Source organism: Anopheles funestus, chromosome X (genome assembly GCF_943734845.2).
Source record: "Anopheles funestus chromosome X, idAnoFuneDA-416_04, whole genome shotgun sequence".
Classification (NCBI taxonomy): Eukaryota; Metazoa; Arthropoda; class Insecta; order Diptera; family Culicidae; genus Anopheles; species Anopheles funestus.
Window position 1 is genome coordinate 2,384,704 of NC_064597.1, and position 27,562 is coordinate 2,412,265.

Below are 27,562 nucleotides of genomic sequence, written 5' to 3' on the forward strand. Positions count from 1 at the left end.
GGCTGCATTCAATGCTAGTCAATTTGTTCGCGATAGGGCGTTTTTAGTTTAATAAATTTTAACTGTCAAACAAGACATTAAAATGAACGAAAAACACACTCTGGTGCGTGCGCACATATGGCACGCATATGTGAGAGGAATGCGTCATCCGTAGCATGCGCGCCCATGCATTTATGGCTCTGTGTGTGTGTGTGCGTGTGCACACGCTTGCACAGTTGATGTGCGAAGTCAGCGGACACCCCGGGTATGCCATGGAATGCGGGCAGAAAAGTCAAAACGGCAGAAAGAAAGAGCGTAATGCCGGCGTGTAAGCGAACCAGACGAAGCGTTCGTCCGTTCTGTCTCATTCGGGAAAATTCTTTTTTTTCCTTCTTTTGCACCATCCCGTTCCCTTGGCTTAGTGGTTTTTGCTTGGTTTTTTTTTCGTTTCTTCACTTTTCATTCAAATTCGAGCTAGAACGAGTTTCATTAGCTTTCCCCCTTTTTTTTCGTATGGTGAAATGAAAATAATGGGGCGTTGTATGGTAGAAAAAAATGACACCGAAAGCGTCATTCATGGACACTGGCGAAGGTCTGTACGTGTTGTTCATATGCGTGCGTGGATCTGCTGCAATGGTAAACAGTGATGCGTGCGTGCAACAGCCCATTTCCAGTTGTAAAAAGGTGACACTCAGTTTGGCACTCAGCGCACTCGCCACGCATTAACCGGGTTGCGTACATGTCGAGCTGTTATTAGGTTTTTTTAAAGATCCATTGTGGCATTCTAGTTGTTAACATCTAGCAGTGAGATCGCTATCTTTTTGGCTTTAACGACCTCTCTAAAGTCATGTTGGCCATTTATGGCTTATTAGACTTATTTTTACCACGCAGTCGGATAATACGTGCTTGCTACGAGAGTGACGGTCCGGATGGGATTTGAACTCCCGTCCTGTCGTGTTGAAATGACATTGTTTATCACATACACCACCGAGCTGGCCCATTCACGTATTATTATCCCATTATTCGTACCGCAGGACTCTTTTATAGCAAAGTATCGCATCGGAAACAACCATAAATTATTATTAATAAATTATGAAGTGAACAAATGTATATTTATCCACACTTTTCAATGGATTGCGGTAGAACCATTTGGAAGCTTATGGTTAACTTATTTGCTAGGTGCATGTAACACAACCCAAACGATAAGAATCCAATTTAAACATTGCTCGAATCGCAGACAGCTTTGTACGGCTCGCAGTTCCATAAACATGAATCATCGGGTGTTAAGTGTGTCACAGTGGTGTAAATTTTGTATGAAGAACGCTCATACGTTCCGGATATTGCAAGAAAAAAGGGATGAAAAACAAAAATGTTGGTGGAATTTTTTTCTTCAAGATGTTATTTATAACAGTGGCCGGTTATCGTGTGCTTCGTATATTTCATCAACCGTGACCTAAAGCCGTGACACGCTTGGGTGTATGGTGCTAAATTGTGTGTGCGACAAATCAACCATATCAACAATCAACTGCAAATACTATCAACAATCCAATCAATACCGTGCCTCGGTTCAGAAAGGTTAAACTGGACCTTAAAACGTAAGGCAAAACATAAAAAGTGTGCGTTTGAAAATATATAGAAAGCAAATATTCATGGATAATGGAATTGAGCTGTTTTGCGATCGAAAGTTTAATCAACATGTAACAGGAACGTTTACAATAACACTATAAAACGTCTGCAGCCATAAAATGTGCAGTACGCAGCCTATTTTAATTGTGAACTGTCACTTTCGACTTGGGATTTGTTTTGGTTTCTTACTACACTGTTGCAAACAATCTGTAAACGCGATAATTGGCATGTGAAGTGGTTTATTACGGTCGTAAAAGTTGGTGAACGGGATGTGCATAAGGTGCAGATGCATTTACTCACCAGCAAACGGATGCTGTTTTATGTTGTCTTGTTTATTGCGCCACGTGAAGAAATGTTATGACACCGATCGATCTGCTGCAGTGCAATGACATTGGAAGGGGTCAACATTAGTGTTGTGTTTATTGAATCTTTTGAAAAGAGTGATCAAATCATGAGCCGACTCCCAAAATATTGTTCAATTTTCATAAATTCAAATAAATCCTCAAAGATTCATGAATCCTTAATGATTTACTGTCAACAAACTTCAATTAAAAAAGGCTAACCATGAGGGTGAGGGGTGTACTTATTCCAACGAGGATTCATGAATCTTTAGAATAAAGATTCAGAGTCATTCATACAGTTAAAAGATTCGTTCAGGCTAATGAATCTCAATCAGATTCACCCAACATTGGTCAAAATCACACTCCAACTACAATTGATTGCTTCTTTTCTAATTGTAGCTATCTTTCCGGGCTTCGGGCGCAACTTTGGCAAGACAGCGAAGCAAGTGCTATTCCGCATATTAAAAGCGATCAGCGTCACCCAAAACGGGAAACGGGTTGGATCGCGTTGCCCTGGCTTAACCCCGTTGGCGAATCGTTTAACGACGCGCAACTTGAATTTGAATACAGTTTTGGGCAACCCGCATATTTTTAGACGGCCGCTAAAAGGAGAAGAAATCCCAAACTCGCCTCCCCAAAAAAAATAGCAGTTGATGCGCGGGCGGTATTACCCAAAATGTTGACCCCCCGAACCGGTGTGCGGATGTGTGACTCAATGGGGCTGTTGAAAGCGAGACGGGGGATGGTGACTCACAAACCTGGTGCCGGTTTGGCGATTATGTTGCACCATGCTCTTTTTTTTTTGTTGGTAACTGATTGCATACACACCCCAAAAACCCCATTGGTTGATAGACACGTACTTAGGGAGGAAGAAATAAACGGAATGAGCAACATGGTGTAGAAATGAAAATTGGAGGTTAATCACAGGTATTACTAACCGTTGCCATCGTGCACATATAACACATCTATTCTTGTCTATTTTGAGCCGTACGTAAGCCGATCCAATGGGAAGGCGATGCGCAAACCCCGAGACAAGACACCCCGGAGCAACACCGAGCGTAATGTGGCGACAAGTTTTGCATACAGAATACATATGCCTGTTTGCTGTTTTGTTTTTGCCTTCACCACAATCCCAACTCGTAGGAGCAGATCGTGCGCAACGATCTCAAACCAGACAGTTTCGGGATGGTTTTAATTTAACCTCGACACAGGGGACGGAAAGAGGGAGGGCGTTATCAAAGGGATCGAAACTATCGCGTAACTTTGACGGGCATCGTTTGGACAGACGTTTGGCGATGGACAAGAAAAGCAATAGGAAATCAATACGCGGATCAAGTCCGCTGCCAAGACCCCCACCCACCTTCTTCCCGGTCAAACCCCATCCAATACTGATCCACCGTGAATGTGTTGTTTATTGAATGTCTTGCCCTAATCCCTTTTTCCTGTGTGTGTGGCCTTCCGTGACTCTCGACAGCGACCCAAGCGAATAACACCACCCGAAAGCAAACCATTTCACATTAAAACCAGCGTTAATTTTGTCTTCGTGTGCCATGCCATATATCTCCCGTTCGTGGATTGTGCATTTTCTCGTGTTGACTGCGTGTTGTTTTGACTTTCTTCTGTTCTTAAAAAAAAACAACAACAAAAAAATCCTGTCCTTGTGCTACCAACCAACACCAACTCTAACCAACCGTGTTCCCCCCCATCCCAGTCAAGTTGATTTTGTTTTGCTGTTGTGTTTGTCACAAAATTTAATTTAAATTTCTCTCTCTCTCTTTCTTTCTCTTTTTTTTCTTTTTCTTTCTATTTGGCCTTTCATCTGTTTCCCCTTCATTTCGCCCTCCCACTACACCCCCACCACTACCACCCCCCCTTATTTTCTTGTTCCGTTTTTCCACTTTTCTTCTTTTCTTTTCTTTTTTTTCTCTCTTCTCAATTCTGCCCCGTTTTAGGTGACTATCGTTTGAGAGAGTAAATAGTGCTGTACGCAATTGCCGGTGGCTTCAAGCTTCTTCTAGCTCGATCGGTGCGTGCGTATGAACCGTTTGCCCTCCCCATCCCCCGGGGGGGGGGGGGGAACCAACCGTTCGCTATTTTCCACCCCGTACAAAGGAAAAGAGGGTTGAACAGAAGGGCAGGGGGAGGGATACTAGGCACGGAAGTGCTTTTGTCGTAAAAAGAAAGGTGAAAGGGGTTTTTTTTCTCGCTGGGCTGTTGGTTCTCACCCCCCCTCCTTCCATCCGGTGAATGTAGTGGGTGTATCGGAATGCTCTTTAAGATGAAGGCATGATGAAGGTGTGTAGGGCATTACGGCGAAAGGAGAAGGAGTAAGGGTGGTAGAAAACGGATTGTTAGGAAACTACTTACAGAAAGGATGCAGGAAAGTATGACGGTAGAAGAAAAAAAAATACAACAAATAGCACCATTTCCTCAAGGATCGTGGCCTTGCTAGGCGGATAAGCCGATATTTCATTATGCACATCAGACGGAAGCGATAAGCGAAAGCACTTCACTGTTTGGCACGATTCTGTTTTCCGTTGCTGTGTGTGTGTGCCCTATCAAAGGATTGTTTTTTCTTCTTCTTGTTACGTTGTTGTATCCAATATCCCTTACCCAGTATAAGGCTTTTATTATTTTTCTCGTGTCCTTCATTCGCCCTCGAAGGTATTTAGCCCGTGTATCGTAAAACGACGTTCGTTCGCCTGACCTGACCTGAGACAAAATTGATTCCGTAACGCGAACTGGAACTCGAATGGTTTTCCCTTCCCAGCGGGGAAAATGGCGTTTTTACTTTGCATTGCTTCACCTGAGGAAGGAAACCATATCCTTCAGGTGAATTTCATTAAAGAAAAATCGATTGTTGATTGCCCCGACCGATCATTAGCAGTGTGTGTGTTTTAGTTACAAACGTCGTTTTAAATGTGATAAGCGAATTATCGTTGATATTAATTGATGGTTGTTTGTTTTTTGATGGTTGCAATGTGTTTTTTTTTCTTATTTTTCCACCCCTTCTTTCTTACAAAATTTTAGGTGTTTGATTCGCGTGTGTGTGTCAGTGTTTTGTGTGTGTTTGTGAAGGGCAAAGTGTAATTAGCATTATAAGCAAACGGGTGGTAAAAGAAAACAAATGAAATAAATCAGCTTTACACGTATATAACAATAAAGCCAATCTTTTGCATCTTATCGACCCGGCGTAAAGTAAGTTCTGCTCGTTCAAACAGAAACAATACGCCCCGCGTTTACAGTAGAGTTCACCTTGACCGCCCCCTTTTTACATCAACTGTCCATAAATGGGTGTTTAGAGGGTTTAGTGGCGGTTTAGGGGGTTCGTTTACCGAAGGGGAGGGTGGATGAGTTTGCTAGTCGATCATTAAACGGTACTAAATATAGAAAAATACATCAACACAATAGAAAACTCTACCGAACGGCAATAGATTACAAAAATCTACAAAAAAAAACAAGTCAGTGACAGTTGTGGGGGCAGAGGGAAGAGCTCTAAGTAAAAGCTCCCCAAAGAAAAGAAGACAAAAAAAAGGCAAACGAAATAAAACATGACCACGAGGAAAAAGAAACGTCAGCAGGATGGAGGTGGAGGCGCGGGCGGAGGTGGATTCCTCAAGAAGGTTTCGTCCTTATTCAGCCTGGACACGGTACAGTAGTAGTATATTAGTAATTAGTTTTAATGGTAGCAAATTGTCGTTGTAGCAGTAGTGTAGTGCTTTTTGTTTTTTTTTTTTTTATAAAACGATTATTGTGCTTTAATCTGATGTTCTGATGTTATATCTTACTGGCGTGCATGTCTTTTTTTTTGTTCGAATGAAATGAATCATGAAACACAAAATTCACTCTTGGATCGATATTAATAAACGATAAATAAACTTTGTAAATTTTAAATATTATATAAATATTTGAGAAAATTTTTATAATTTGTTCTCAATAGTGAACAAAAATACGATAACAATAAAAATTGCATTCTATATACGAAAAACAACAAACAAATTGCTTAAAAAAGCATTATTAAGCGAATCAAGCAATAAGAGTTGCATAAATTTAGGCGTTTAGACTTTTAAATAATTTCAAAGCAAAATCAAATGTCACGTTTAATAAGCCAAGCTTGATCGTAATAAAAAAACGCCTTTAAATTCCTCTTGCCTTTAAATTCGCACTAAAAAAAACTCTTGTTAGTTTGATTTTCCTCATAAGGGATATGTATCCTGTTGCACGTACACACACAACAACATGCACCCGTGTTAATCTTCACGTTTGGTTTCGTTTTCTTCTTCAAATTAGGTTCCGACATCGAATGCGAATGATACAAAACAGGTAAGTTGTAGGACTAGGTTGTGGAGGGTGTATAAATCCACTATTTGGTAGTAACTTCGAAGGATCGATACGCTAATGTCAATCTGACAAGCCTAGCCTGGCCTTGCCGATTTCTTATCCTCGCAAGATCAAATAAAAAGTTTCATTATTTGCTCGCATTGATTGACGGATACTGGATTGTTAGCTTTTTATTTTAACCCACCATATACTTCAAATATTATTTCGATCTTGGAAAATGGAGAAAAATTATCCACCTTAAACTATAAATCGTTTACTGAACTAGTTTTTGTGATTAAAAAAAAGTTCTTATTTGCTATAATTTCTATTTTAAGTTGAGTACCTCTGACATACTTAATTTTGCCATAATGGAGGTATCAACAATTAGTTTAAGTAGTTGTTTTTTTTCATTTGTAATAATTTCTGTTGTGTTTGTGTGTGTGTTTTATAAGACGCTTCTTGTCACTAACAACGGATTATTTTGCTTGAATTTTGTTAATCTATTGAGTGATTATCATGCGTTATAAGTAAATTCTTACAACTGCAAAACAAAAATCACACAACAATGTCGACAAGCAAATGACACTCACATTGAATCGTTAATGTGATGTGTTTTTTTTTCATTGTATACTTATATTGGTACCGTCATCCTCATCTCGTTGCAGCTTAATGGCGATTCGCCGTGGGAGTACGATGAGATAACGCTCGTACGTGGCTCGACCGGGTTGGGCTTCTCGATCGCGGGCGGTACGGACAATCCGCACATCAATCTCGACGCTTCGATCTACATCACGAAGGTGATACCGGGCGGTGCGGCCCACGTCGACGGTCGGCTGCAGGTGAACGATTGCATCGTGGCCGTGAACGAGGTGCGCGTCGTAAACGTAACGCATGGTGAAGCCGTCGATGCACTGAAGCAGGCGGGCGATCGTGTAACGCTGGTAAGTTTGTGACCGAGCTGTGTTGTGCAACAGCTCTTTCTCCTCCTTGGGTGGCTAACACATGCTGTTTCTTTGTTTTTATTTTGGTTCCCGATTCCCGCTACAGCACATCCGCCGGAAGCGTCCGCCCGCCCAGGCACCGAAGCTGGAGGAGATCGAACTGCTGAAGGGTAGCAAAGGGCTCGGTTTCTCGATTGCGGGTGGCATCGGCAACCAGCACATCCCGGGCGATAATGGCATTTACGTAACGAAGATCATGGAGGGCGGTGCGGCCCATATCGACGGGCGGCTGGCCGTCGGTGACAAGCTGATCGCGGTCCGGACACCGGACGGCGGAGAGCGCAATCTCGAAAATGTCGTGCACGAGGAAGCGGTCGCAACGCTCAAGGCCATCACCAACCGGGCCACGCTGATCGTGCAGAAGACGAACATACTGCAGGCGCTCGCTAACTCGATCAGCAACCTTAACTCGCTGTCGACCAACGCGATGAACAACGTCGGCGTAAGCATGGTCGACCATGCATCGCCGGATGCTGGTGGCGGCGGTGGTGGTGGTGGCGAGGCCGGCGGAGGCGACACCGAAATGGCACCAACCGCACGCTCCCATTCGCCGGCGTTCGCACTAGAGAATAGCTCATCCCGGTACGCATCGTCAAACGTGCTGGAGACGGGTATGCCGATCGGTACACCACGTGCCGTTAGCAGCGAAGACATTACACGGTAAATAGTAATGAGCGGCAAACATTGTTATCCGACTGTGATTGTTTTTTTTTCTTGCCGTTTTAGAGTACCGCGCACGATCGTTATAAGGAAAGGAGCGTCCGGGCTTGGGTTCAATATTGTCGGCGGTGAGGATGGACAGGTATGTTATACGAAGTGTTTTTTTTATAATAATATATTTTTCATTAATATTCGTGTAAAGCCTCCTAAATAATACCTAAATACTTATCAGAAACAATTATACTAATGATTAGAAACTAATCTTACAATTATAATTTCCTCTATCTATCGCTGCACAGGGAATCTTCGTATCGTACGTGCTTGCTGGCGGAGCGGCCGATCTCGGTGGTGAGCTAAAACGTGGCGATCAGCTTCTTTCCGTCAACGGCATCAGTTTGGCAAATGCATCACATGAAGATGCAGCGCAAGCACTTAAAGTGAGTGTCAACCATGTTGGTTTGAATTATGTTTATATGGTAAAATATAATACTTGGATTAAAGGAGGAAATTTTTATACCACATTTTTTATAGCAACATTAAGAGCTAAGTAAATTTAGGCTGCGTTCTTCTAATCTATCTTTTTTTCTCCAGAATGCCGGTGGCACGGTAACGCTGGTTGTACAGTACCGACCGGAAGACTATAACCGGTTCGAACAACGCATCCAGGAGCTGAAGCAAGCGGTAGCAGCTGGTACCGGCACGTTACTGCGAACCTCCCAAAAGCGTACACTCTACGTGCGGTAAGTGAAGCAGGATGTACAATAAAAAGCATTAGAAAACTATCAATAATGTTGATACTTATATTTTTTCTCTTTTTTTTGTGCAGTGCCCTGTTCGATTACGACCCGAACCGGGACGATGGGTTACCGACCCGTGGTTTACAGTTCCGGCACGGTGACATACTGCACGTGACGAACGCATCCGATGACGAATGGTGGCAGGCACGGCGCGTTATTGGCGAGGACGAGGAGGAAAGCATCGGTATCGTGCCGTCGAAACGGCGCTGGGAGCGTAAGCAGCGTGCCCGCGATCGTAGCGTTAAGTTCCAGGGTCACGCCGGTGCGAACAATAACAACCTGGAAAAGGTATCTCCAACGGGCGAGGAGGTGAATGTTCCTTCGCCGCGCGAATTTTACCGATTGCGTTGTGCTCCGTTTTTGTTAATCGTGTATGTAACTTTATGTGTTTCTTTTTTCTTTAATTTGCCGCAGGTTTCAACGCTCGATCGTAAAAAGAAAAACTTCTCCTTCTCCCGCCGGTTCCCGTTCATGAAGAGCAAAGACGATAAGAACGAGGATGGATCGGATCAGGAGCGTAAGTAGTGTCCAATGGGCCGGCCATCTTATTCCACGATTAATTCTAACCGATTGGTGGTTCGTCGTCTGTAAGGCTGTACAGTCAGTCTGATTTAAAAGAAAAAGATTTCTACCCCCTACTCGATGTACCGTGCCTGGCTAGACTCTGATGTCCTATCTGTGTCTGTGTGTGCGTGTGTTAGCTTACTTAGTTGATGGAACTATCTGGCAAACCCCCAATCGCAACTGTGTTACGTTTCCGTTTTGAACATCATCCTATGATTTATACTTTTTCTTTTAATTTCTTTCACATATACATCATTCATCCTACACGTCCGGGATATGCAAAACACCCATTTCGATCGCTATACGACCCTTTTACGACTGCATCTACCCATCTCTATGTATGTGCGTGTGCGCGTTTGTGTTGTGTCCGTGTACTGTCCCGTGCGATTGGTTTGATGTCCGTCCCTCATTACCATATGCTGCTCCCTGCCGTTTTTGCTGTTTTGTGCGCACCAACCGTTCCACACTTTTTTCCATCCCCCCACACGCTCATCGTTCCCTCCACACAACAGCCAATGGTAACTTGAGCGATCCGAATAGTCACGATCCCGAGCAGCGTAAGTGAAACCTTCATATCGTTACAATTATTTCATCCCTATGCTCGATTTGTCTAAATTATTCAAAAAAAAAACCATAAGTTTGTGGGCATCTCGTATCTCTGTTTCCGGGTGTGAATTGTGCCGCTTTAAACGTTGAACGTGTCGTTTTTTTTGTTTTGCTTTAATTATTTTACACAGTCTCTCTGCTAATCCTACCATAGATGTGCACGCACACAGACAAAAGGTTTGGCGTTTCCACCCCCGGAACGCTTTTCCCGATGAAACATGAAAACCGATCATTTACGTCGCGATCTTCCTGTAAAGCTCACCATTTTGTTTCTTTTTGTTTTTTGCTTCCTTGCTAATACAATCGGGAAATCCCGGAAGGCGTTTATCTCTCTCTATCTATCTCACTCTCTCTCTTTCTGTGTTGTATTTTTCCTTCCAAACATTAAAAGCGACCCAACGCGATACGTGTACGCGTTGCTTTACACGCATTGGTATACTCTAATCGTCATCTCCAATCCATTTCCAGCTTTCATGCTTTGCTACACACAAGAAGACGCGAATGCCGAAGGTAAGTGACCGATGGTTTGTTTTTGTTACATTTTTTTTTGTTGTTATAGTTTTTCTTCAATATGAACTTTCTCCCGCTACCGATATAAGTACACTGTTTTTCGTTGTTTTTTTTTCGTGTCGTTTTGTATCCTGTTTTTTTTCTTTTTTTGTTTTGTTTATATTTTAGATGTTGGATTTGCTCCCTTAAAAACCTCCCTCACATATACACACACCGCGTCCGGTCCTGGTTCCTCAATCCGTTCCTCCAAAACTGTTCCCTGGTCCTGCCGTTCTCCGTTCTGGTTGTTTTTCTTTTTGTTTTGTTTTGTTTTAGCAGTTTCATTCGGTTCTATTACGTGTCGATCGTTGGGTTTTTGTTTACGTTTTTGCCGCTTTCCTTCCGTTTATGGCCGCTCCTCCTCCGGTAATGCCCCCACCACCTCCTCGCCCATCATCACCCTTCAACTTCAACCGCCATCCCGCCACACGATGGGAAGCAAGTGGATCGTCGGCCGTACACAAATCCCCTGTTCGGTGTGCGTACGAACGTGTTCGTGGTCATTCTCTGTACAATTTGATTGTCCAAACCACGTCATCCACGCCTGTTTGCTAGCAAGTGGCTAGCCAGGATGGGATGGTTGCAAATAATGTGCATTTTTTGTGGGAATTGGTTAAACACTATCGTTTTCATCTCTTTGGTTTCTTGTTGCCATCAGGATAACTGTAATTAGATGTATCGATTTCTAAGTTCTGATTTTTAATTGTTTTTTTTTTTGTTATTTTATATTCTACTTCATCCCTTTTCTTTGTTCACATTTCGTCTCTAGTTTTTTTCTTTTTTTTCGATTTTGTTAAATTTGATCTCTACTTGTTTGTTTATGGTGGGTTCTACTTTTGTTATCCTTTTTATCATTTCCTTTATTTACTACCTTTTCCCTTAAATTCTTCGTTATCTTTTCTCCTTTGTTGTCGTTTCTTTCTTCCTTATCTCTTTCTCTTTCTATCTCTTCTTCCTCTTCTTTCTCTCTCTCTCTCTCTCTCTCTCTCTTTCTTTCTGTTTCTCTATATATATCTGTGTCTCTTCTTCCTGTCCAGGTGGTGGTGAAATAATCTACCGCGTGGAATTACCTGATATGGAGCAGATAACTCTTATCTACCTGGAGAATAACTATGCCGACTGTAAGTCTGCCACCACGGACGCAGCTGATCCTTTCGACTTCTCTCTCTCTCTCTCTCGCTCTCACGCTCTCTCTCTCTATCTTCCTTTTCAACCGCTCTGTTCATTCTATATTAATTTCTTTTCCGTTATCCGTTTGTGTTCATCCTGTTCTTTCACTTTGGCAAAGTGGCTAGTGTATCGGTTGTCATTTCTGGTCGTTGTTTCTTGATTTATTTTTCATTCTATTACACTAGTCTGCTCTAATCTCGTCTACCATTCTTTTACCTGTTTGTGTCCTTGTTACGTTATCCAAATAATTGAAACACTATTTCACCCAGAGTTTGGCCGTTCGGGTTCGGGTTTCAAATCATCACTTTATATCGTGTTTTTGGGTTTTCCGTTCGCAACGTGTCTCTAGTGTGATAAAATGGTTGCATTTTAAAGGTTGTAGCAAATTCTATCTTCGTTCCGGTTCGAGCGTGTTCGATGTTGGGCGTTATGTTCGTTAGTAGTCGCTCGTACCGGCATCAGCACCATTAGATCAGCTCTGTTACTCGTTACTCGTTATTCGCTTCGTTTCACTTTTTTTTTCTTCTCTGTTTTCTACTAAGCATTCCGCCTTTCCCGTTGCTCTGATCCTTCCTTTCCGTTGCCTGGTTTCCTTAATGCGATTACCATTTTACGTTTTACACTCCAGTTCTCGAACCAATTCGTACCATTTGATGGGATGTTTTGTGACGAAACGAATTCAATTTATCGCATTCGTTTTGAATGGTTTGGTCACTCGTATATGTCATACATGTAAGACGATTAAACACACCCTAACATACCGATTATTCCGTTCGAGAAACACTGCACCGTTTCGTTTCGTTGAATTATTTCGATGTGAACTGGTTTGATGCATGTTCAGATTCGTTGTTGTTTTGTTACAATTATATTTATTTTTAGCATCATTTGCATGCATTGCTGTTGCATGCAAAGTCTTGTTGAGTTTAGCCTTGCTTTTGGACTAAATAAGTAAAAACTATTAAAGTTTTTATTGAATTTTTAACAATTCTAATTAATTTAAAGCAAAAATTATCCAAAAAGTATAGTCTATAATTTTTTTAAAAATATTTTAAACTTTTTAATTTTAACATTAACATTAGCTTTAATTAAATAGAAATTAAAAGTAAATCTTTAGTCGCCTATAATTAAGATTACAATTAAGTTACTCTTATCTATACTTTTATGCTGAAATCTTTCCGTGGTATGTTTCCTTTTTGGGCTGTTTTTTGGTTTCCTTCTCCCCGGTAAACAAAGTTTCATCGATCAGGAATTATACTTTCTCGTCTCGAACCGTCTATAAAATGGGGCTGTTTACTACTGGATGATCTGTAATGGCTTTGTTTTCTTGTTTCAATATGTGTGTGCAACCAAAACCGAACACGATGTTAATCTGCACTAGTTTTTTTTTTGTTTTCACCACACCGTTGTGAATCATCTTTTTGTTTAGTTAATTATTCGGTAGCTCGATTTCGTACCATTAGGAACGATAAGATATTTATTACAGCAACTGGACCGCGGCATTAGCATTAGCAACTAATTTGTCGTTTTTGGTTGGTTATTTTTTCCCGCCCCACCCCACGTGAATTTTCTAGCGGAGGAAAACATCTTGTCGTACGAGCCGGTACAGCGTTTGCAAATTAGCTACACGCGTCCCGTGATTATTCTGGGCCCGCTGAAGGACCGCATCAACGACGACCTGATCTCGGAGTACCCGAACAAATTCGGCTCGTGTGTACCACGTAAGTAGCGGCACGATTACGTTCAATTTTGTGGTGTATTTATTGATTTATTATTATTTTTATTTTACCACAGATACCACACGCCCGAAACGTGACTATGAGGTGGACGGAAGGGACTACCATTTTATAGCGTCACGCGAACAGATGGAAAAGGACATCCAAAACCATCTGTTTATCGAGGCGGGTCAGTACAATGACAATCTGTACGGCACGTCCGTTGCTTCGGTGCGCGAGGTCGCCGAAAAGGGCAAACACTGCATACTGGACGTGTCCGGTAACGCGATCAAGCGGCTGCAGGTCGCACAGCTATACCCGATCGCCATCTTCATCAAACCGATGTCGGTGGAATCGATCATGTACGTTAGCGAATGCACTATGGCACGGATATCGCTATATTTAATGAAATGTTTTTATTTTTCCTCGTCTTGCAGGGAAATGAATAGACGCATGACGGAGGAGCAGGCAAAGAAAACCTACGAACGAACGCTAAAGATGGAGCACGAGTTTGGCGAATACTTTACCGGTGAGGACAATAACGTAGCTACTTCTAATAGTCGCTTCCGTTACAAATTTAAATCAACGCGTGGAGTTTAACGTTTTGCTATTAGAATATTTGGGAACCATTGACGATATTCTTGGTCTTGGAAATACGAAAAATATCTACAATGGTGTGAATTCGATAAAAATTGAAGTTGGATACTTCTGTTTATAATGATAATTAGTTCCATTTGGTTGGGGCGGCCCGATGGTGCATGTGATAAACGGCGCCCATCCACACGGCCGGACCGGGTTCAAATCCCACCCGGACCGTCCCCCCGTAGCAAGGACTGACTATCCGGCTACGTGGTAAAAATAATTCTAGTAAGCCAGAAATAGCCGCCGTGACCAGTAAGATCGTTAAAAAGCCAAGAAGAAGAGAGAAGAGAAGTTCCATTTGAATAAATTTCACGCCTTGATTTGATTTTGCGATGGGGAAGAAATGTTGTACAATTCGACAAGAATTTAAACATTAATTAAATTATCAATTTCTTTCCACCCTTAGCCATCGTGCAAGGCGACACGATCGAGGAGATCTACAGCAAGGTGAAGAATGTCATCTGGTCTCAGGGCGGACCGACGATCTGGGTACCGTCGAAGGAATCTCTATGACCGCAGGCAAGCATCACCTGGACGCTGCCACCAAATATGCGTGCACGCCCCGTATCCCGTACCTCCGGCCACCATTGACCGGTACAGCGAGACTAAAATGGAGCTTTTGTGCTGAACCCAAGGGGGTGGGGGGGGCGAACAGTGACGAAAACGCAAAAGGAAAAAAAACCAGAAAATTGTGAATGAGTTAAGTCAAGCAAAAAACAACAACAACAAAATATTTGAAAACTCGACAAAAAAAAATTAAACACACACACAAACACGTTAAACATATTGGTAGGTGACAGAGGTGGGCGAAGCAAAAACAAAAACCACCCTCCACTTATTTTGCGGATACCTTTACGAAACCGTTTAACGTATTGTATCGGGATGAGCCGAGGGTGATGGTTTAGATTTGTTTGCAAGCGAAACAAAACAACAAAAAAACGGACAAAATGTGCCCGGTTAGGAAATACATTTGCATACGGAAGAAGAATAAAATGTGAAAGTGGTGAAAGTTAAAACAAAAAACAGTGGAAAATCTGCAAAACGTTGCAGCATATCGCGTAGATTGTGGTACACGATTGTAGATTTACACGTTTGTGCAGCTCTTTCCCCTTTGTTTATCCCTTGTCCCTCTCCTTTCTCCCTTGCTTAGCTTCCATAATATCCTCTTCCTTTCCATTTCCCAACCACAGCATATCCAAAAACAAAAAGAGTTTAGTAGGATTGGATAAAAAAAATTTAGAGAGAGTAATTGTTACTTGAGAATTGGTGTAGCTAGCAAAATCATAACGCAGTCAGAGTATCCAGGTCCAAGGGCAAATGGTAATGAAAAATGAAAGGGTGCTGAATAGTAAAGGGAATGCGAACACTTAACGAAAACCAGGGTGCAGCTATTAACAGGCGTTGACCACCCCGTAGCAAAGAGATGGTAGCAAAACTACGGTTGATATGATCGTATTTAAATCGAATACTAGACTATTTTAGGACGATGGCCCCGTCATTTTCTTCAACCCTCTATCCCTTATCTTCTCCCCTATCACACCTTATCCCACATCACGCGTAGTAATGTAGCTTTGTTCAGCAGCTAAGCGTGTAGGCTCCACAGCCGGAAGGAAAACGGTAGCTTAGGAAATGGTTCATCATATGGAAGACGCGGTATTGTACAGAATGAATGCTTTACATATGAGAGAGAGAGAATCGTCCAAGAAAAAGAGAGAAAAAAACACACAGTATGGAATAGATGGAAATTTTTCATTAGCTTCAACGACATAAAAATCAGTCCCGAGTTGAGATTCATTTCGGTTTTGTTGCTTTGCCAAAAACACAAAGCGCAAAACAACTACACAAAATAAAAACCCGCCCAAAATAGCGCGAATATCCTCAATTCGTTAAGATAAACTGTTACAGCATATCCAAAATAAGAAGGAACAAAAGAAAAAAAGGGAAACAAACGGTGAAGAGCATGAAGGAAAAAAAAGTGAAGCAAATTATTATTTTTTTTTCGGCAACTTAGACAACACAATAATGTGTAGCGGTATGCGTACTATCCTTCTTCTCACCTTTCCATCCCCAAGATCTCTCCCACAGTTAACGGACGACCCTATCTTACCCCTATCTGTTCCCATCATTGTCCCATCCCCCCCGGGTTAGAAAACATATGCGAGGAATGTTGTTGTTTATTAAAAGAAGAAAACAAAACAAAACAAAAAAAAAATACACCCCCTATTGTAATTAATGATTTTTTTTATTATTGAATAATAATTTTATTTTAACTGTAACAAAAATTGGATCCTCCCCCACGTTTCTAAGGTGTGCAAACCGTGTGTTTGAAGGAAATTTCGCTTGCGTGAAATCGCCCAAAAGGGTTTGTCTTTGTTTGGTTTTGTGTCCCGTTCTTAGTGTCGTTTTTGTCCGGACCGGTTTATTTAGCGATTTTGAAACGCGGACACATTAAGGTTCGTTCGGTGGATTGTTCTACTTTCGCTGTTACTTCATAGAGAGAGCGGGCGCGGCACCAGGGAGCAGTGGTGTGAGACTAGATTTCTATAAAGGGGACGGCATTAAACGATTTCCTCGCGTAGGATAGCAAAACGAACATGTTCTGGTAAGGCAATTAATGGTAACACGTTTTAGAGGCAAGGCAATAAGCAAAACACGTGAGTACTTTTCCCCTCCCGTATCGACAGATTGTGGAACGGGAAAAAAATTGTTTTTTTTCTGTCAAAAATTTGTTTTGGGGCAGCTTTACAAGAAGAAAGTGTTCGTGTGTGGGCGCATATTGATAGAATAATTTATCTTCCCGTTTGCTGTTACGTTAGACGATTAGTGGTGGTTAGGAAGAAATCACCAGAAAGTAGAGAAGTAACAAACAAAAAACCCACAGTAATATTAAAACAAATTGCGGTACACTTTGTAACACCACTTTAAAGGCGTAGAGCGCGGCTTCTACATCAAAATCTAACTATATATTTGCAAATCATTGTAGATGAGCGATTGCCCGTTGTGGGAAGGAGAAAACCAAAATTGCACATCACCTAATTGTTTTGTGTGCAAACATTAAATGCAATAATAATCACAGAAGCAAAGACACCTGGTTCACCCCCACAATAGAGCAAGGCAAAGAAAAAACCCTGCTGTATGGAGAATAATAGCAAGTGTACATAAAACCGTACGCGTTATATGCAGCGTGTAAAATGAAGCATATGAAATCATCCCTTGTGTGAGTCCCACGGCAAGTCCCTTTCCTACCCGGCCCAGTAGAGGCTGCTAAGCAATAGGTGAGTGATGGTGTAGTATGTAAAGCGTAAAATCTCCCTTTACAAACTAGGCTTACATTTATAGCTATACGTAAGGAGCGAAGGATATACTTCTAAAGCAGTTTATTACATTTTGTAGGACATAAATCCGGGCACACCCCAAACTCTGGGGTCGGGTGACGACCATTTGTGACGAGTGTAAAACATTGCAATGAGATTGAAAATACGGAGCGAAAAAAAATGTCACACGAAAGAGATAATACACACAGCACACAGCAGAATTACGATGGAGACACGTTTATTTAGCGGACAATCAAGATTGAAGCAAACAAATATGGCGGCTGGCGTAAAAATGGAACTCCACTTAAAATGGTTCTTGTTCGCAAAAATGACGCGTACAAGGTTACAGTGCTGGATTCAGTGCTCGATTATGAAAGTCCTACAAGGAAATATTCGGTTCCCGTATCGATAATGGCAAATGTTGCAGACGAGCGTATCCAAACGAGAATTCAAAGGAGAGGTGTGTTTAGGTTGCGAATTTGAAGTCGATTTTTTGGGGATGGTATTTAATGCCGTGAAGCTTACTAACCGAGACAGAATGACACATATGACAGCCAAACGATTCAGTATTTCCAGATGAAGTGTGTGTTTTGCACTCAAACAAGAAACAAACCTAAACGAAACAAAACAAGCTCTATTTGACCAATTTAGAACCTACGCCTTTAGAACATTTTCTTCGTCCCATTTCTCTCTCTCCCTCTCTCTCTCTCTCTCTAGCCCACCCAATCCGTTCCGTCCCACCCAGGACTGTGTGCCAAAAAAAATCAAATAACAAAAAAAAACAAAATGTCCAACTTTGGTTCGTTACGTTCCAAGTTGTTCCATCCCGTATATCCCGTAACCCACCCAGCGTGTGCCATTTCCCATTCTTTTTTCCCTTTTTTCTCTCTCCTGTATGGAAGGGATATTTTTGTTCCCCACACTCGCTTCATGTAGACTGTAGACGAAGGAAAAGGTATACCGCACTAGGCATTTTGTATTGCTTTGCAATTTTTGGGCAGTTATTTAGTTGTGAAACCATTGCGTGTTTGGTAATAGACGCTTTAAAGTGTTGTTAAGAATTGGGCATGTTCCCCCCTTAAAAGAAGCAAAACAGACAAGGAGAGAAGGGGAGGAAAGGGAATAGGAAGGCATAGAGAAATAGTCTATCCAGAACCTAAAACTAGCCAAATGAAATATAACAAAAACTAGAAAGAGAGAGGAGAAAAACCCATGCCCACATGCTAAAGTAGTGTTCGAACTCTAACAAAAACAACCATTCGATGGGGGAAATATAAAAAGAGCAACAAAAGAAACAATATTTAATATTCAGCGTACTGAAATCGATCTTTCAGCGTAGGTTAGTTTCTGGTCTGGTTTTGATAACAGGCGCAACGTTGTGCGTGAACATTGTTTCAGTTTTGCAGCTTTATTCCTTCTAGCAGGACTCGCATACAGATACTAAAGAAACAACAAAAAAACACAAAAGAATTGTTACTGGTTGAATCATGCTTGGGTTTAATTTTTGTTGTGAAATCAATATCAAACAAAACAAAAACAAAAAAGCAAACCCTATACAAAATACATAAAGAATATACGATTACTAAAAACAAGAACAAAAAAACAAAAGAAACCTTTAGACCTCGTTAACGGAAACGTAAAGCAAATATAAAGGGCAAAGACGGTAGGAAGATAAACCAAACAAAAGCAAAACAAAAGCAAATGCAAAAACGATGCGGTGCGTACGTAGTTAAATATTTGTGTGCGTGTGTGTGTTAGGAAATGTACACAAGGAAAGAAATACTTCCCCCACAAAAGAAAAAAGAAAACAAACTTGTAGAAAAGAAAAAATCAGAAACGATTAACAAGCAACCACACTGAAGTAAGGTCAGTTAAGAAAAGTGATTAAGTTGCAGTAAATCGAAAATCCATAAAACAAAACACAAAAACCAAGAAACAATTAGCACTTGATTCTATATCATTTAAGTTCGAAAACTCAAACGAAAAAAATAAATAAAAACGAAAACAAAAATAAGCAAACGCGAATGAAAAACAAACATGTGACAAAAAAGCATATAAAAAGCTCCCCTTAAGCAGAAAAAAGAAAGCAAAACATACCCTTACACAGACAGCGTGACAGGCATACAGACGTGAAAGGAAGGTTACATAAATTAGGAAGCTGCCTTACATATAGTCCCACTTTTTTATAAAAATGCATTAAAGCAAAAATTACTAAATTGAAATTTAGTCTAGATTGGGAGCGGTACATGGAATGCCGCAGAAAAAAAACCAAAACCAAGAAAAAAATTTCAAAAAAAATACACACACAGCAAGAGTCGAGATGCCCTTAATAAAATGTGTGCACGATGGGACATACAACAAAAAAAAAATAAAGGATACTTGAACCGATAAAAAAGTAAAAGAGTGAATGAACACTAACAAAAAAAAACAACCCCCAGACATTCAAACCTAATAACTTGTTACTGTCACCCTGATCCGTAGACGTGTAGAAGGAAAAATGTTTCGGGAAAAACCAAGCTTAGATCGTTGATGAAATTTAGTCCCGTACTTATTTTTTGTCGGATGTTTCATTTGCATAAGATCTGTCGGGTTCCGATTTGCCGGGTGATCAGGATGATAGATTATTAAAAAAAAATCGCTGCGAAACAAAATGGGGGTGACATTGTTTAACGCAATAATGGCGTTTTGTTTGTTTCTTGTTTTGTCCCAACAACGTTTTTCATTTCATTCTTCGTTTGGCACAAGGTGCGATTAAGGTGATGCATATGTAGAGAATGCAATGTTGTTTGAAAACACTAGTAGAAGATATACATATACAAATAAATATATTTGGCGAACCCAGCAAGAAAGCACACGGGCAAACAAAAAGGATACCCAATCAGATACGGGGGTGTGTGTTAGTAGTGTGCAATGTGTGGGCCTGTTAAAAAATGTTTGGTTTTTGCATGTAATTTTAAGCGTAACGGAGGGTGCGTCAAATGTTCGTCCAATTGTAAGGAATACAATTGGTATTTATGCAATTGCAGTGTAACATCGTTTTTTTGCGCTTTTGTAGCTTTGTTAACAGGGGAGTATCGATCTTTAAGTGGTGCATTGTAAGGCATAGTACTTGGTGGTGAATAAAAAAAAGCAAAAAGAAAAAAGAAAACGTTCCAAAGATAGGCTCCAGCCAGTAAAACCAAAAATGGTTTGAAGCTGTACAGTGGAAAGTATGTACATTAGAATGCAAACCAAGGTTTTGCAGGTACACACGCGCACTAAAAACCGAAGCAAGCATTGTTTGAAAATGTGTAGTGAAAACAGTTTCATATAAGTTTATCATAATATGCTCCACTTCGAAAAAAGAGGACCATTTTTATTACTGTTGATTTAAATTAAGAATGAATGCTGAATGGTTAATGGATGCGGTGACGCCTAAAGGTATGCAATGTGGCAAATTTTAGGCTCTTCCATTTTATGATCTAGTGCGGGATATACTTCATCCCTAAAGTCAATCGGCAAGTGCTGGATCTCCAAATGTGCTATAAAAACCTTATAGCATACCTTTAGGTGCTTCGTATACTAGACAAATCCCAAAAACATAGTCGCAGACTAGTGAGGACATGCAATACATTCTGCCTTTTTTTAATTTTACCTTGAGGAGAGAGCCGTTTTATTACATCAAAGTGATTTTGTTTTTGCCCACTGGATGAGTGTTTTAAAAGCAATTATTTTTTTTAAAATTCTGCATCTAACACCAATGTGTTACAACAGTTTTGCTAAAAAGCATATTTTCACAAACAAATATTATTGTTTTTTTAAATTTATTGTCCCAATTGTTGTGTAATTTATTTATCGAGCAGAGTCGGGCACACCATTAGCACAGCAAAAAAAAGAGCACTGCAGAGGATAAGAGCAAACATAAGAGCACGGCGTGAGAGATGCGTCAGACCGTGTATCATGGCAGAAGGTGGTAATATGAATAAGACAATTGAATAAAGCGAACACAAAACCTATTGTAGAGCGAAAACCGAAAAGGAATAACATTATATAACAAACAAACAAAAAAACATGCAAATGCATTTACACACACAAACAGAGAAGAGAAAACAAATCCGTTACAGCATTATATTGTTGATTGAAAGTAGTGATGAAAGTACGATGTGAAGTTACAGTACAGTGACCGAGGCAAAAGGATAGAAAAGCAGAACACAAGCTGGTAATAGATAGCACGAAATTGAAAGCTACGGGGAAGATACCGCAACTGCACGAGCAGGCAAACAACGGCAAAACCCCTTGGCTGCGATGTGAACATTTCACTGATAATGAGCCGTCTGGTGGATAAATCGTATGGGTGTGGATAAAACACAATTGTTTAAGTATTGTATTGCAATAAAACGTGACAGCAAGTTGGTGCAAAAGATGATTGGAAGAGTTTTTTTCTTTGGCGGATGTTTAGGTGAAGTGGAAAATGTCCGAAAAAAAAAATCATGGGAAAGAAATAAATATAAATTTTATATAAATAATTTTTGTATAAAGAAGATAAATTTTTTGCGTTTGATCATTTTTCAAGCGTTTGTTCAAAAATAACGTTTGAAGACAAACAGTTTAAATAGATTTTTTTGTTATAATTTAAAGTTTAAAAAAAAGTTTTAAGTTAGAAGTTTTATCATTCCAAAATTCAATTAAAAAAAGCATTTCCTGCATCTCGAGATCGAGAATTCATAAAAGCTTCTCAATATGAGATCGCAATAGGAAATATTTCAATGCAATGTTTCGTGAAATGTTTCACACATTTCACATTTATTGGTTTCCCGCTGAGTGCTAGTGGAAGGATGTTTTTCTGTTTTAATTTAACTGATTTAATTTTAACTGAACTAATTTAACTGAACTAATGCCAAATAAGACGATTTTTCTTTGCTTTGTTAAATAATTTAAGCAGTGAAAGTTTGAACCGGCCTCTAACGTTCTTACGTGAAGAACCAATTCGTGGCGGTATATATGATTTCGAACGGGAAAAAAATGATTCTAATGAGTCAGCTTTGTTGCGATTTTCATCGTTTTCATGCACATCTTTTACTACAGCAGACGTCGGAAGTTGGCGTCTGCATGTCTTCGCAGACGCCCACAAGTATTGCGCCGGGAACAGTTTCCCCGTCATGCAGGCCGATCGTTTTGTGATTTTATCGCTCCCGGTCCCGTCGCTCAAGATGAAGCGACTCAGGGAATAACATTGAACTCTGGGAGGAATGATTCTTTGAGTTCTCTTTTGTCGTGTTTCGTTCTTCACGACGTAGAAGATGCTGTTGGGCATTTTTATGGCCTATGACCGTGAAGTGTTAAAATGATATTTACGAGACAGTTTCGGTAAATCAACTTTGGTTCATTTCTATAGTTCAATTCTAGATGTAATATTTTGCTGTTTTGTGATCTTAATAAATTTTGTTTTCGTAGTAAATCATTCGTTATTCTTCTCCTCGTTCTACTGCGACTCAATACGACGTACAGAACGGTAATATATAATCAACGATATGAAGCTTCAACTCATTATCGACGTACGTACATAGAAAGGAGCAAACGTCGACTCAGACCATTTTCTGGTTATGGTTATGGACAAAAGGCTGCGCTATCAGCCCACCCCATGGCTCAACATAGATCGATTGAGTCAAGCTGACTTCGCGACCGTGCTTGGGGAAACGTTGCCGGAAGACACCACCTTCAAGGCGATGTCCCTTAATGACCATGATGGAGCAAGCCACAGTACGATCGACTGAACAATTGGTCGCGTAGCAAGTAACCCGAGGAAGGAATGGTTTGACGATGAATGCAGACGAGCACTACCCAAGTAGAAGGCAGCTAAAGACCCGGAAGAACGTGGAAAACGATAGACAACTCAGAAGGCACCAGATCCCACTCTTACAGAACAAAAAACGCAGCTTCGAATGCAAGTTCGAATGCGACCCGAAGCAGTGTTACTCTCATGATCGCGATCGAGCAGACAAAGAAGAAAAGAATCCGACACGGTAGCACCTTCCTCTGTCACGAGGATCAAGTGGAGATTGATCGATAGCGCAAGTTTTAAATAACGATAATAATCTTATCCGTTTTACTAGGAACAAGATCGGAAAGCAAAACCTTATCCTCTCTCTATTTAGCAAACGGACCACGCAGCGATACATTAGTAGGTTGACAACAAATGTATGATCATATTAAGGAATGTATGCCTAAAAACAAAAGATAATAAAAATGTGTATTCACTTACTTGTGTGAGATGCTGTGTTTCATTAAGTCGTTGTCAGATGAATGATTCTCGTGATTTCGCACATAGTGTTAAACAAATACACAATCCATATAGTCTTTTTACGTTATCTTCGTGTCACGGATTTGTGGATTTAGCAGACTCATGAAAAGTATAAACACAAACAATCTTAGTACGGTGTTAAACGATCACTACATACCACAGTTTCGGAGCGAATGTTCGTCACAAATTCACTTTCTGCTGGAGCGTCTTGTAAACACTGAAAGGATGCTTCAGATCATGTTAGTTATGCAGTGTTGTGGGTTGTTTTTAACAGGCCAAGAATGGAAGCAACCGGCATGTTCTGTTTAAGGGGGAGCCATCCCCCGGACGATCGACGGATGCAGTACTTTTGACAGTCTTTGATAAGCTTCACGGAGGTGTGTAATCGATATGGTAAAGCCGACAAGTGGGGGATATATGATCTTTAGTTGTCGGTCCACATACTTATTGGTTGTTTTTGTACACAAATTCATGCCGTAGCGCAGGAAGCTTGACTTTTCTGACGTAACGAGACGCACCAAACGAAGAAGAAGAAGAACGCAACAAACGTTCCGTTCTGCACTGGCGTAGGTGGATTGCGCAAATCCACAACACAACACGTGAATTGTTGATCATTGTTATGTGTTTGTCACGAAGCTTTTGACCGGAAGGATGCTGATTTGATCGCTTTTTTAAGATAAAGGTGAACAGAACGCGGCACCCGGCACGACTTGCACATAAAGCGGCTTGTAAACAAATGAGCAAATCGATCAATCAAAATGACAGCAGGATAACAAGTAGTAACACTACTTCCACTACCACAGTTATACTGTTACCGGGACAGTGTTACACTGTGGTACATTTATCTATGCGTAATAACGCCGAGTTATTAATTGTTCTATTTCTATTTCTCGTAATTGTTATTATTTTATAATGTTAATATTTATTGCGTGACAATACAAACAATAATAATATTTATATTTAAGGGAATGTGTATGTGTGCGTATTTTGTTTATGTGTGAAATTCAATTGCTTTTATTCTATCTGCATTACGATCAGCGTGATTTAGTACAAGGACGTCAAAAGTACGAAGTACGAAAAAAAGCAAAAAAAAAACTGAGCAACTCGAGTTTGGGAAATTATTTAAATCTTGCCCTTTTTCCCGGTTTGTAACCGTGTAACTCGTGTCGTACAAATAACCGCGTTCATCCTTGTTCGAGAATCCTTGATACACAGCTGATGCGTACGGCTAATGTCACTTTTTGTCTGAAAACTTTTTATCTGTAAAGTTTTTCACCGAAGGACGCACTCTGGAAGTGTTTTTGTGAAACTAAGCGATATTTGTGATCTTTTGTCGTGAAAAACTGTTCCCCAAGATGGAAAACTGTACGGAACACTGCATCACGCTGAAAGTACAGGCGCAGTTTATGCATACATTTCTGAGTGAGTGTTATAAAGGGTGTGCAACTCTTGCATGAGGACATTATGATGGATCGGGCTGTGGTGTTTTTCATGTGTTCGCAGGATTTTCCATGTATGCCGTAATTTACAAGCGAGGAATTGCGATCGACGAAGGATACACCTGTGTGATGGAACATGGCCATCCATTGATTGTTCCGAAGAATGCTGGAGTCCGATCGTTTATTGATGTAATGGTGGAAAAAGCACAAGGTAAACCATATAAGTGAAGTGTATCTAAAAAAAAGTTTGATGTTTTAATGTGCGATTTCAGATTTGATAAACAAGAAAACAAAGCGCGACCTGACGATATTTTTCTACGACCAGGGTACATTCGAAATGGTCGAACGTTGGGTTTTCCATGCTGTGCCCATTTATAAACCATCGAAGCGTCCGTTGAACAAGTTACGGAAAGAAATGGCTGCAATCAACGAAAAGATCGCTGCCTTAGCTCCGTTGAAAAATCATTGCTACTTTCTGCTGGCGATGAAAAAAAACCTCGGAAAATCACTTCGACTGAACGTGAAGTGAATGATTCTATTTTCAATAAAGAATTACTGTTTGTCGCATTCTTACCCAGTCGTTGCTGACCGGAAAAAGTGTTGATGATTGGTGACTGGATAATAGCATTATGCAGAGCTGTCCGGTCTAGTAACTCGCAAAAGAATGGTTCACATTGGAACTCTTGAGGGGTTGTGCTGTTGACTCATTTCTTCAGCTGGCGCCAAAAGTCGAGACATAGGCGCATGCTTTCGTCGCAAGTGGCTTATAACTCCGGCGTCAACCTAGGCTGTTTCCTCATCGCTGGCGCTGTCCACGGTGTATAAACACCTGCGCACTACACATCCTTCTTCTGGTTGCTCGAGCTTTTACGAGGCAGTAGAAGTGCTTGGTGTTCCTGGTGCTGCCTATGTGATGATGTTGGTGTTTGATGCACCTCTACCACTGGCTGCCATGTGGCGGATCGAGTCCATCCTACTGTAACATCAAGGAGCAACTGATACATATCCTGCTCGTTCTGTCCGGGGGCAGTCACGGCCGATGGAACGATGTTGCTGGACATCACAACCGTTTGGGTTGTATCCCTAGTACTTCGACTAGGGTGCGTTGTATCAAAGCAGTAGTTGCTGTAGGTCGATACGTCAGGGGAAATATATTAAAAATTTTGTTCTATTCTAGGATGGAACGGTAGGGTCTGAATGTACTCGATGCTACGAGCGCGTTAATCTATGGGCGGAGTGGACGTCCGATAGGGGCCTCGCCTCGGTTTGAGGCGCCTTGTTGGCCGGGAATTCTGTGTTATGTTCTACAAACTCCCCACCCCCCCTCCCCTCACCAGTCCCCACCCCACGCATGATCACAATGCCCATCAAAGAACCCTCCCTTATTCCAGGGGACCTCAAGCTAGTTGGGGCCTCGCCATTTACGTGGTTCGGCAGGTGTCCTACTAGGGGGCGCCACAGTATAAAAAGGAGAAAGAGTCGGGTCACCAATGCTTCTTTACTGTTAATGAAAAACGGTAATATTTTTTCTAATACATCTGGTATTTGTGTTCTCTGCAGGATCATTTGCCAGATTACCCACGATCACGCCCTCGGTTTGTCTACGGCCACATGTAGATTCATAAAATTGCCGAAATAAATTATCTTTGCTCTACCGCACGTACGAGCGAGACAACAAGCAATCACTTGCTATCCCTTACTCATTCCGCACGTGTCAATGTAACAGAAGTGTAAACAGGTCTAATTTGTGATTTCCAATGCGACACGATTTTCCAATATGCACAAACAGCCCATTATGACAGATGTTGTCAATATAAATGCTCATTGTAACGCACTTCTTTACCGGATCTGAACGTGTACTGAAACGCTGTGTGCATAATGTGGGAAAACACTTTTGCGGAAATTGCCTTAATTCCAGAACATTGTATCACGCTGCACGCACCAGCGTTCATCATTAGAAAATATCTGCGTGAGTGGGTTATTAAAGACGCAGTATCAACAACAACGAATGATGTGTGACTGTTTGTACTTCGTTTTTACAGGATTCTACATGTACTCCTTTCTCTATGGAAGAGAAATTTTAAATGATGGGGGCTATGTGCAAGAACTATTCGAAGGACGGCCAATGAACGTTCCGCAGGACACAGCTAGCCGATCTTACATCGAGTCATATATTGCGGATATACTAGGTAAGGTGCCTTCTGCAAACTTTCGAATGTATACAGTACAGTAATGTTTCCATCTGCGTTTACAGCAAATCTTCAACACAATAAAACATATACCTGCTGTTTGTTCATATACGTCAGGGAAAGCAGCAAAATGGTCGAGCGTTGGATATTTAAAATTAATACCAAATATGACGCGCGGCGAAATGCTGTACCGACGCTGAACGATCTAATGGTGGAAATGGCTGTAAAGGTTACCCTTCTACCGCGACTTGGTGTACCGTGCATTTTTCGTGCATATCTGATCAAGTGAATTGAGCATCGCAATTAAATGCAGTGATCGTCCTGATGACGCTTAACCAACTCACCGTAACTAATATAAAAAAGATTAACAGTT

General features: G+C 41.0%; 2 protein-coding genes and 1 long non-coding RNA gene across 39 annotated transcripts in view; 2 read left to right on the forward strand and 1 right to left on the reverse strand.

Moving 5' to 3' along the window:
* LOC125768532 (disks large 1 tumor suppressor protein) overlaps window positions 1-21,686 on the forward strand; it is a 52,590-nt gene extending 30,904 nt beyond the window's left edge. For 14 of the 37 annotated variants that reach the window (XM_049436338.1, XM_049436355.1, XM_049436392.1 and 11 more), the window contains 15 exons: window positions 6,237-6,269; window positions 6,932-7,207; window positions 7,314-7,927; window positions 7,994-8,069; window positions 8,227-8,364; window positions 8,519-8,667; window positions 8,754-9,033; window positions 9,139-9,241; window positions 9,801-9,845; window positions 10,363-10,404; window positions 11,481-11,564; window positions 13,185-13,331; window positions 13,405-13,687; window positions 13,763-13,854; window positions 14,374-21,686. In XM_049436338.1, coding sequence (XP_049292295.1) covers window positions 6,237-6,269; window positions 6,932-7,207; window positions 7,314-7,927; window positions 7,994-8,069; window positions 8,227-8,364; window positions 8,519-8,667; window positions 8,754-9,033; window positions 9,139-9,241; window positions 9,801-9,845; window positions 10,363-10,404; window positions 11,481-11,564; window positions 13,185-13,331; window positions 13,405-13,687; window positions 13,763-13,854; window positions 14,374-14,480 — 2,469 coding nt within the window. In that variant the 3' untranslated portion in view covers window positions 14,481-21,686. Of the gene's footprint in view, window positions 1-1,610; window positions 1,886-4,976; window positions 5,597-6,236; window positions 6,270-6,931; window positions 7,208-7,313; window positions 7,928-7,993; window positions 8,070-8,226; window positions 8,365-8,518; window positions 8,668-8,753; window positions 9,034-9,138; window positions 9,242-9,800; window positions 9,846-10,362; window positions 10,405-11,480; window positions 11,565-13,184; window positions 13,332-13,404; window positions 13,688-13,762; window positions 13,855-14,373 lie in introns of those variants that run through there. The other 23 variants (XM_049436590.1, XM_049436538.1, XM_049436547.1 and 20 more) reach the window with 17 other exon arrangements.
* The window catches only part of LOC125768658 (uncharacterized), a 73,965-nt gene extending 49,582 nt beyond the window's left edge, over window positions 1-24,383 (reverse strand). The window contains exon 1 of the long non-coding RNA XR_007418930.1: window positions 23,523-24,383. This is a non-coding gene — a long non-coding RNA (uncharacterized LOC125768658). The remainder of the gene's footprint in view (window positions 1-23,522) is intronic.
* A 190-nt stretch (window positions 24,384-24,573) lies between these two features.
* LOC125762294 (uncharacterized) lies at window positions 24,574-25,975 on the forward strand. Its single transcript, XM_049424266.1, has 3 exons — window positions 24,574-24,983; window positions 25,065-25,211; window positions 25,273-25,975. The coding sequence occupies exons 1-3, from the start codon at window positions 24,917-24,919 to the stop codon at window positions 25,527-25,529; spliced, it is 471 nt and encodes a 156-aa protein (XP_049280223.1). The 5' UTR covers window positions 24,574-24,916; the 3' UTR covers window positions 25,530-25,975.
* The last annotated feature ends 1,587 nt before the right edge of the window (window positions 25,976-27,562 follow it).

Coding starts and splice junctions, on each gene's coding strand:
- LOC125762294 (XM_049424266.1), top strand. CDS start 24,917: ATGGAAAACTGTACGGAACACTGCATCACGCTGAAAGTACAGGCGCAG. Junction 24,984..25,064: donor GTTTATGCATACATTTCTGA/GTGAGTGTTATA, acceptor ATGTGTTCGCAG/GATTTTCCATGTATGCCGTA. Junction 25,212..25,272: donor AATGGTGGAAAAAGCACAAG/GTAAACCATATA, acceptor GTGCGATTTCAG/ATTTGATAAACAAGAAAACA.